Source organism: Mus caroli, chromosome 1 (assembly GCF_900094665.2).
Source record: "Mus caroli chromosome 1, CAROLI_EIJ_v1.1, whole genome shotgun sequence".
Classification (NCBI taxonomy): domain Eukaryota; kingdom Metazoa; phylum Chordata; class Mammalia; order Rodentia; family Muridae; genus Mus; species Mus caroli.
In genome coordinates, this window is record NC_034570.1 from 85995612 (window position 1) to 86005737 (window position 10126).

General features: G+C 43.2%; 1 protein-coding gene across 1 annotated transcript in view; it reads left to right on the forward strand.

Moving 5' to 3' along the window:
* Farp2 (FERM, ARH/RhoGEF and pleckstrin domain protein 2) overlaps positions 1 to 10126 on the forward strand; it is a 104399-nt gene that overhangs the window by 9398 nt on the left and 84875 nt on the right. The window contains exon 2 of the mRNA XM_021168209.2: positions 7208 to 7418. Coding sequence (XP_021023868.1) covers positions 7236 to 7418 — 183 coding nt within the window. The 5' untranslated portion in view covers positions 7208 to 7235. The remainder of the gene's footprint in view (positions 1 to 7207; positions 7419 to 10126) is intronic.

Here is a 10126-nt window from a genome sequence, read left to right on the forward strand (position 1 = left end):
GATATAAGCTTTCAGCTGTCCCTGTCCCGGTGTCTTTGTTCTGCCATCATGGACTGTAGCTCTCTGAAACTGTTAGCCCCAAATTCTTTTATAAGTTGCCTTGGGTTTGTTTGTTTGTTTGTTTGTTTGATCACAGCAGTAGAAAAATGACTAAGAAACTAAACGTATAGCTCACAAATTAAGCAAGACTGGTATGCCAGCAACTCCAAGGATCTGCCCACCTCAGCCGGCCTGGCACCGAGATTACAGGCACAGTTGTGTGTGGGTCCTGGTGATCCAAGCTCATGTCTTTATGCTTGTGCAGCAAGCACCTTTCCCACTGCGCTATTTTCCCAGCTCTTCTGTGGCCTCTTAAAGTCCTAATAATCTACCAACATGAGAAGTTTTTCACAGATCTCCCTGAGGCTTGAGGTGCCAGTGTGTGCTGGTAGGTTCACTTGTCTGCATTTGCACTCCAGGTGAGGGGATGACTCCAGGTGAGGGGATGGCTCCAGGTCAGGGATGACTCCAGCTGTGGTTCCTGTGATTCTGAGGCCATGTCAGCTTCCCTCTGGCAGTGCAACTGTGTCTAGAGAGGAGGTGTATAGGAAGGGTGTGGATGTTCACTCCTGCCCGTCTGCCTAGCTAGCTGTTTCTCGTAAGTTCTTTGAACCTTGCCCTGCAGTATAAAACCCTGACATTGTTTTTCAGTTTCCCCATACTGATTAACTTGCTTAGTTACTTTTGTTTTTAACTAGTTGTTCTTATAGAATGAGGGCCCGTTTCTTGCAACACTGCAGTAGTGTAGGCCAACGTTGAGGACCTGGGTAGTAGTCCCTTATCATCAGCTATGAAAATTAATTCCAGTGAGACGGCTCAGCCCATAAAAGCACTTGTTGAATTCCATCCTTGGGACCCACATGGAAGAATGAGAGAACCTACGCTCACAAGTTGTCCTATGACCTACACACACACACACACACACACACACACGCTGTGTTACAGATATGTCCATTCACGTACTCATAAACATAAATGTTTTTATTTTTTAAGTTCATAACATTTAGTGGATTTTAGGCCTGTTGGGTGAATTTCATGAATATGATAAGTATTATATTCTGTCCTGTTTGGTTAGGCAGCAAAGAAGTTTGCCTCTCAGTTCTCTCATATGGACCCAGGGTTTCAAAGAAGGCAGATGCCCACTGACCATCAGAGGTTAGTCACCTCCTCTCTGTGGACAGTAGACTTTGTTCAGAGAGAACAAGAATCTTGACAATCAGATTGAGGCTCAAAGCTGACCCTGTCACTTCTGAGTTAAGTGTTCCGTGGTAGCCCCTTTTTATTAATTTACTGTCTTAGCGCAGTTTTAGCGCAGTGCTTTCTTACACACATTCCATTCTAAACATCCCCCACTGTCAGCACCCTTACCAGAGTAGACATCTGCTACATCACCACCACCCCCAAAGCCGTTGCCAACTTTTAAGCTGAATTTTCCAGCTGTAGGAAAGGACATGTCATAGGGATTTTAAAATTATTATTTTAAAATGGGAACATAACCAAAGCAGCCAAACTTGTAGTGAATGCTACAAAATGGTGGAAATTGTTTCCAGCTACTGGAGATATTTTTAGGAGTGCAGACTCCAAAGCATTTCGTTCACATGGAAAAACAGATGAGAAACTTGCTGGAGTTCCCTATAGATTGCTGGTTCTCTGCACTGCTTTTCTGTGGACTTCTGGGTTGATGCTCCAGCAAGTAACCTAGGCAGAGCAGACGCTGACAATAGGCTCCCAGAACTGCTGTGGTCTTGCTGTGTTTCTGCCTAGCCTTAATATTTATTTATAAGCACACAAAGCAAAATAAAGTTCATTCGGGTTAGGTCATACCTTACATAAGGCAGATTCAGACACCCCCCCCCCCAACACACACACACATACACAAAATTGCTGCTCAAGTCAGATAAGAGCAAATGGTGATTCTGCAGCAAGAGCCCAGCTGTTTGCTGCTTCTGAAGGCAGTGGAGAGATCAGAGATGAAGGTTAGCCAGTGTTCACAGCACAGGGATTGACTACCAGTTTTCTATCAAGTTCTTTACTTATAATCTCTCCTAAACTTAGTAATATCCTGAGCCTCAAACGCTTAACCTTACGTCTCTGTTTTGTCTTGAGGCTGAGCACTTGTTAAGCTGTAGTTCATGCTGCATTACTGTTGCTGAGCTGCAAACAGATTTGTGTTAGAAGTTGCAGCAGAGTGCCTCCAGGTCAGTTCTTATCCAAAAGCCCACACACACCTCCTAATCCTTTCCAAAGAGTCCACTGACCAGGAACTAAGTATTCAAATACATGAGCTTTAGGGCCGTTCTCATTCAAGCCACCACATTTAGTAAGAGACAGTTTTAAGAAAATAAACTGGAAGTGATGAAGACGTATGAAGTCAACATATATTCACACATACGTGTATGCGTTTGTATGAATAAGAGTGTCTTAGGACACTGGGTCTCAGCTGCTGCTCTGCGAATGACCTACTTTGAGCCAAATGAAAAGACAAAGGTCAGTGTGTGAACTTGCAGAGGTGTCCCTAGTGGGACACATAGTTCAGGAGAGCTTAGAGAGCCCTCAAGCTCTTCTGTGTCTTTTGTTCTTATGGCAATGAACTCATTAATGTTAAATGAAAAGTTACAGCTGGGATAGAGCTAAGCTATTTTAAATATATCTTTATTGAGTAAAAAAAAATATATATAACATGAACTTATGGCTTAATTTTGTAGGGTTTCCTAAAGATTTGTTTTATATATGTGTCACATGCTCATGCAGGTGCCTTTGGAGGCCAAAAGAGGGTGTTTGATTCCCTGAAACTAGAGTTACAGGTGGTTGTGAGCTTCTTGATGTGAGTGCTAAGAACTGAGCCCAGGTTCTCTGCAAGAACAGCAAATGCTCTCAACCACTGAGCCATCTCTCCAGCTCCTTTGTTTTGTTTTGAGACAGTGTGTTTAAGAGCATTTCTATTTGCAGAGGACCTGGGTTTGGTTGCCAAGCACCCACATGGCAGCTTACAACTGTCCATAACATGTCTCAGGGAGCCAGTGCCCTCCTCAGGAATCAGACATGCATATGGTACACAGACATACATACAAGGAAAACATTCATATGCAAAATAGATCTTTAAAAGAAAAGGAAAGGAGGGAGGGAGGCAAGCTTGCTGCTCTTGCAAGAGGACCCAGGTTTGACTCCTGGCACCCCCATGATGGTTCACAACCATCTCTAACCTCAGTACCACAGGACCCAGTGCTTTCTTTTGACCTCTAGACTCCTATAGACATGTGGCACACATGTGTATGTGTGCACACACACATAAACATAAGAAATGTAAGGTAGGGACTGGCCCAGAGAGGTAGCTTAGTGATAGAGAGCACTCATTAAGAGACAGAGTCTCACTGTGTGGCCCAGGCTGGTTAAGAGCACTTGTTAAGAGGCAGTCTTACTGTGTAGTCTTGGCTGGCCTTGTAATCATCTGCCTCAGCCTCCTAGATGATGCGTATCATGTGTGTGCACCACCACACTGTGTGGCTTAATGATGTATAAAGTGAATACTGTCTGCCCTAGGAGTGCTTACTCTGTGCCCTGTCTGAGTGAGCTGGTAGTAGCTTCCTTTGCATTTTCTTTTTACATTTTTTCCATCTTAGTGTATACTTCTAGGCCCTGTTGTTGTCCTTGTTCATTTTCTTAGAACTGTATGGTTAGATGGAGCTATTTTATTAAAAATACAATAGAAAACCTGAAGAAGTTTCCCTCTAAACATATTTAGAAGCTGAGCCCATTGTCATGTTCCCATGACCCAACACTTGGGAAGCCGAGGCAAGAGGATGGACTGAACCATGAGCCAGGGATGTAACAATACCCTGTCTGTAAATAAGTACACATAAAAGTAAGTGAAAACTGTGTAGAAAAAGAAATTAGGTAAATAGCCTGTAACCTGTGTTTTGACTTTCTCTATTTTCAGAGTTGTAGCCTTTCTTAAGGGAAGGTTGGCTGTGGTAACCAAAGGAAAACACACACCTTGTTTCAGAAGAACTAACTTCAGTCAGCCATCACTGTAACAGGCTTCCTGAGTAAACAACTGCAGGGAAGAGAGAAACCTTTATTTTGTATCACTTTCAGGTTTAGAGCATATTCACTTCCCCATTGCTTCTGGGTCCATTCATGATGAAACAGAACGTCATGGCAGGGAGCATGTGGTGGGGTAAAGCGGCTGACCTCATCAGAGGTAGAGAGACCCTGACTTGCACTGACCTACATCCTGCAAGTAGGCCCTAAGGCAGTGCTTCATAGAGTCATCTTAATGATAATGATGTGGGAACTAACTCTCTCAAGTGTTGCCTGTTGCCTCAGTCTTCAGTCTGACATACTGTAGTGTAGACAGTGAAAATGCTTTAAGGCCACTGATACTAAGTAACTACATAGCTGGCAGAAGAGTGAGATCTAGGCCTGCCTTCAAGGAGCCTCCAAAGACAGGAGAGCTTCCAAAGAATGGTAGGTCACACACAGCTAACTGACTTTCACATGGAAGCAGCTGGTTTAGTCCTTGGTTTGAACTGGCTTTATACAGGAATTGAGATGGGAAATTAACTTGACACCATTATGCACCACTTCATCATTTTGCTCCTTCAAACATTATATTTTGTTTTTTAAATATCTTATTCCTGTGCATGTGTGTGGATGCGCGTGTACAGGCACACTTGTGGAGGTCAGAGAACAGCTTTCTGGAGTCAGTTGTGTGCCTGCACCTTGTGAGTCCTGGGATGGAGCTCAGGTCATCATGCTGCATCAAGAGCCGTTACTTGCTTAGCCTTCTCACAGTTCCTCACATTGTGCCTCCTTAGCAAAGTGGGTGTGCAGAGCACTTCCCAACCAAGACCCTTGTGGGATGTGGTTTGAAGAAGGAGTTGTTTGGCAGTGAGTCATGAAGAAACTTTTCAAATGTAATTGAAAGGCTACAAGATCCTTTGTTTGGTTTGCCTTGATACTAAGATAAGCATGCAGATAGTAAAGGACCCTCTGTAATGGTTCGCATAGGAGGGGATGGGTTGTTTGTTTTCTTGGTGCTTTACTCAGACCCTTGTCCTGCGCAGAGTCCTTATTCTGCCACTGAGCTACAGTCGCAGCCCAAGTGAGATCAATTCTTTAAAAGTTACTACACTTAGCAGAAGACATTTGCAAAGTGATTTAAGAGACATCAGTAAGTTTTACAGATTACATTCTTTATTGGTTAAACATCTGGTGTCTGTGTCTCACTTCCACCACTTTGCCCTGTATCTTTTGTTATATGGTGTTTTATTGTTAAATGTTTTTCTTGTTTTATTTTGGTCTTTTTTTTTAAAGCAAGTTCTCACTATGTGAACCAGGCTGGCCTCAAACTCACAGAGCCTCTACCTCCCGTGCTCTTCTCCTGCCCATCTCTGCCTCCCTCCTGTGCTCTCCTGCCTCGCCAGTTTGTTTTTGTTTTTGTTGGTGTTTGTTGTGTTGCTTTAGAGATGGTTTCCTATAGACCAAGCTGGTCTAGAACTTTCTTTTTTTTTTTTTTTAAAGATTTATTTATTCATTATATGTAAGTACACTGTAGCTGTCTTCAGACACTCGAGAAGAGAGAGTCAGATCTTGTTATGGATGATTGTGAGCCATCATGTGGTTGCTGGGATTTGAACCCAGTACCTTTGGAAGAGCAGTCAGTGCTCTTAACCACTAAGCCATCTCTCCAGCCCCCGGTCTAGAACTTTCTATGTAGCCTCGGAAGATCTTGAACTTAGAGCCATCCTCCTGCGTGCTAGAATTAGGTGTGTGCTCCACCTGGGTTTTGTGCTGCTGGGGATTGAACTCAGGACTTTGTTCATGCTAGGCATGCACTATCATAACTGAGCCACATCCCTACCCCTTTATTTTCTTTAATTTGATTTTTGAACATAAATAATATTCTTTTTTTTTAATGGTTTTAGAGCTTTATTGTAGAAAGGCAGGGAGAAAGGAGAGAAGGTGGAGAGAGAGAGGCCGGCCATGGCTGCGTGGAGAGAAGGGGGAAGAGAGAGAGAAGGAAAGAGAGGTAAAAGCTTAGAGAACATAAATAATATTCCTAAGAAGGGAAATTTCCATAAGTAGTAAATCCTTTAGTACAGGAAAAAGCAGTCTTAGGAGATTCTAGTTGATATTTAGCTTGGTCTGTGTTAAAAACAGTGAGGAAATTACAGATTAGACTTAACAGCTTTAAGCTGGGCTTTTCCTTTAGTGCAGTAGGGAGGACTGAAAACGACCCTGACCCCCTTACCTTTGAGTCATCTGTTAAATGGTCTACATAGAGATAACAGTGCTTTTGAGGTGGGGCACGATTTGAGAATAACCTGGGGCAGATGTGTGCATTCACCAGGTCCTTCTCTGGGCTGTCATTTGGTGCCATACACAGATTTCCTCCTGAATGACCTGTGGAAACTGACCTACCCTAGAAAATGCAAGGAGCACAAAGCTGACAAAGTCAGTGTGGCTGTTTTCACGTACTTTAGCTTCATCCCTAGTAGTGCTCTTGCACACTGAGCCAGGGTAAGGACAGGTCCATTGATGCTTCAGGCTACTGTGAAGATGCCAGACACATGTGGATGCTATCCTGTTACTTTTACTAGAAAGCACTTGGACCAAATGGGTAGCACACATGACTGGGCTGAAGGCGGGGGACATGCTGGGTATTGAGCAGTGCTAGAACAAGAGATAGCCATAGGGTTTTTCCTTCTCCCAGGTGAGTGGTAATTATGTCACTCTGTTAATCTCTGTGCCTAGCTCAGAGCACCTTGGAAATATCATTAGAGTTTTTTTTTTTTTCATTTTGTGCTACAACTGTATGTATAGGAGAAAAAAACCTTTTTTACTTTTTTTTTTTTTTTGGGGGGGGGTTTCAAGACAGGGTTTCTTTGTATAGCCCTGGCTATCCTGGAACTCACGCTGTAGACCAGGCTGGCCTCGAACTCAGAAATCCACCTGCCTCTGCCTCTCAAGTACTGGGATTAAAGGCGTGTGCCACCACTGCCTGGCAAACTTTTTTTTATGTTCCGTATTTTATTGCAATTTAAGACTCACGGAAGTTATTACAATACATGATATTGTAGGTTCCTATGAACCCAGTGATTTTTTTAACCATCTAAAAATTGTTATAGTTATTATAATATAGTTATTTAGTGTGTTTTTGTTTTAGTGTTTTCTTCACTTTCAACTAATGAAGAATGGGAGAGATAGAAGGAACATACAGAGCTTTACCAACTTCAGGGACACGCTTGGGTGGCCAGACCGCCATTGGAGTGAGTACCCTGGAGCCAGAGCAGAGCCTGTCACCCAGGATGCAGGAGAAGCACATGCGCATCAGAGTGAAGCTGCTGGACAGCACTGTAGAGTTATTTGACATCGAGGTAAGAAGCATGGGTTTTAAGGGATATTTCCTTCTACAGTGAAATAGTTCTGTACCAGATTCCTGTAAGAGGTTATGCTGTGTATTTATTCAAGTAGCCAGAAGTTGCTTTGATGACTATCCAGCAGTCTTTGGAAATAGTAAATCTAAGTTAACTTTCAGCTACAATTCTGATAGGATCCATTGTTTATATTCTGTTTGCTTGTTTGTTTGTTTGCTTATATTTTGGTCTTTTGGATTTTAAAGACAGGTTTCTCTGTCTGAGGAAGTCCTGGCTGTAGATCAGGCTGGCCTCAGACTCAAAGGGATCTCCCTGCCTCTGCCTCCCAAGTGCTGGTATTAAAAGCGCATGGAGCAACCACTTGGCTCCATTCTTTTGTTTTAAGAGGTTGGCTAAAGGAGACAAACTGTGACCAAACTGCTTTGACTCTTACCTTCTACATTCTTCCACATAGGTGGCTGGGCTTCTGGTATTTCCTTAAAAGATGCTCTGTGGCCTCAATGTGTGTCAGCATACCTGTCTGAGCAGAGACTCAGTCTTTCTGCTCAGGATGCTGGTACAAGTACTGAATAAGCACTAGGAAGAAGGCACGTGGATGGTGTTACACAGCCAGAGGTGACATCAGTATGTAGTGTACAGTGAGGGCCTCATGCCGAAAGGGAGTGTGCAGGAAGCCTTACAGTGGGAATTAGTGTCTAGCAAAAATCTTAGGTGGATAGGGAGAGTGGGCCTGACATCCTGGGGCAATGTACAGTGAACTTGACATTGGAAGGTGCTATCCAGTAAGGGTCTGACACCTGGATACAGTCTATAGTGACATTGGAAGCAGTGTGCAGTGGAGAGTGTAATGTCAAAAGTGGTGCACAGTGAGTGCTGACATTCAGAGAGAGTTTACATGGTTAGTGCAGAACTTGTTCAGGTTTAACAGTAATGTTTTTGTTTAGAAGCAGAATCTTGTTGCCCAGACTGGCCTTGAACTCTATGTAGCTAAGAATGATTTGTAACTACAAATATTCTACTTGTCAGTATATACTACCATTTGGTTCTAATAATGTTGCTTATGAATACTCATGTAAAAGATTTTGGCCCTGGACAAGGAAGCCAAATTACATCATCTGGTAACTCCCCAGGTTTAGTCTTGTGAGGACTCACCAATTTGCTTTCTTTCAAAAGCCATTGTGGTACTGCTTTTTGTTGCCATCAGCAGTGTTAGGGGTTCTGATTTCTCCACATTCCTCTTTGAACTTTCATTTCCAGCCATCCTAGTAGGTGTGGCAGTTAGGAAATTACTCCTGAGGCAGAGTGTGAGGATAGAGTGAGTCAGAGAGGGTGAGTCCTGATGCCGACCCGAGTCAGCACAAGCAAAAAGGGCCTCCCCAGTGCAAGAACGTGAGGAGCAGGGGCAACAGCAAGACCAAAAGCCAGTTTGCCGCTCTGCTGTAAAGTCCCCAAGAGGGGGCACTGGACAAGGACAAAGCTTATTTGTATGATTTTAAACCTTCCTAGTTTTATCTAGAGATGTTATGCAGGCTTGTAGAAGAGAGAACTGAGCTGACCCCTGTGATTCTGTCTGTCTGTCTGGTTTTGACTTGGTTTTGAGTCACAGTTTTAGTCTGTAGCCCAGGTTGGCATAAAACTCACTGCATGTATAGTCCAGGCTGACCTCAAACTCAAGTATAGTATTAAACAGTTATTTAACACAGCAGTAAACAAGGTAGTGTGCACCTGTGCCCAGCACTCAGGAGGCTAAGGTAGAAGTACCATAAGTTGGAGATTAGCCTGAGCTACAGAGTGAGACTTAAAAGAAAATGTCATCCTCTATTGTAGCCACTCCCACTCATCAGAGTTCTTTCTTACTTTTTCTTAATAAATGGACATTTTGTGTTCTTGTCCAAATTTCCATACACTTCTTGGGCTTGAGATGGTGAACTCAGAAGCCACCTGCTCAGGGAGACTTTGGTGGCTGTTGCTTATCTACAACCCCAGAACCCTGAGTTAAGCCCAGCAAGAGCCATGAAGAGCTCCGTCACACACAAAGCATCCATCCCATTTGGAAGTCCCCCAAATTTAATACAGCCAAGGTGTCTGTGGGTACCTAGAACACCTACACTTAAATATTCTCAGAGGTCCAGTGGAATCTAAGAATATCAAAATACTGAAAGAGACATCACAGCAAAGTTTACAACGTGCCTCTAAGAGGCACTGTCTTAGAAGACTCAGAATGTGGTTCCTGCCCCTCAGGAAGAGCATGACTGCAGCCTCTGTTATATGACAGGTTTCTACGAATCCACACAAGTCCCCCAAACACTTTCTTTTTCTTTTTCTTTTTTCTTTTTTCTTTTTTCTTTTTTCTTTTTTCTTTTTTCTTTTTCTTTGTTTCTTTGTTTTTTGTTTTGTTTTGTTCTGTTTTTTTGAGAGAGGGTTTCTCTGTATAGTCCTGGCTGTCCTGGAACTCACTTTGTAGACCAGGCTGGCCTCGAACTCAGAAATCTGCGTGCCTCTGCCTCCCAAGCAGTGGGATTATGGGATTAAAGGTGTGCTTGGCCCCAAAACACTTTCTTGTTCTTGTTGGCATTTTTTTTTTTTGATTTTTAATGTTTTTATTACATACCCTACCCACCCATTCCCATTCTTTTGGCCCTGGCATTCCCCTATATTGGGGCATATAAAGTTTGCAAGTCCAATGGGCCTCTCTTTCCATTGATGGC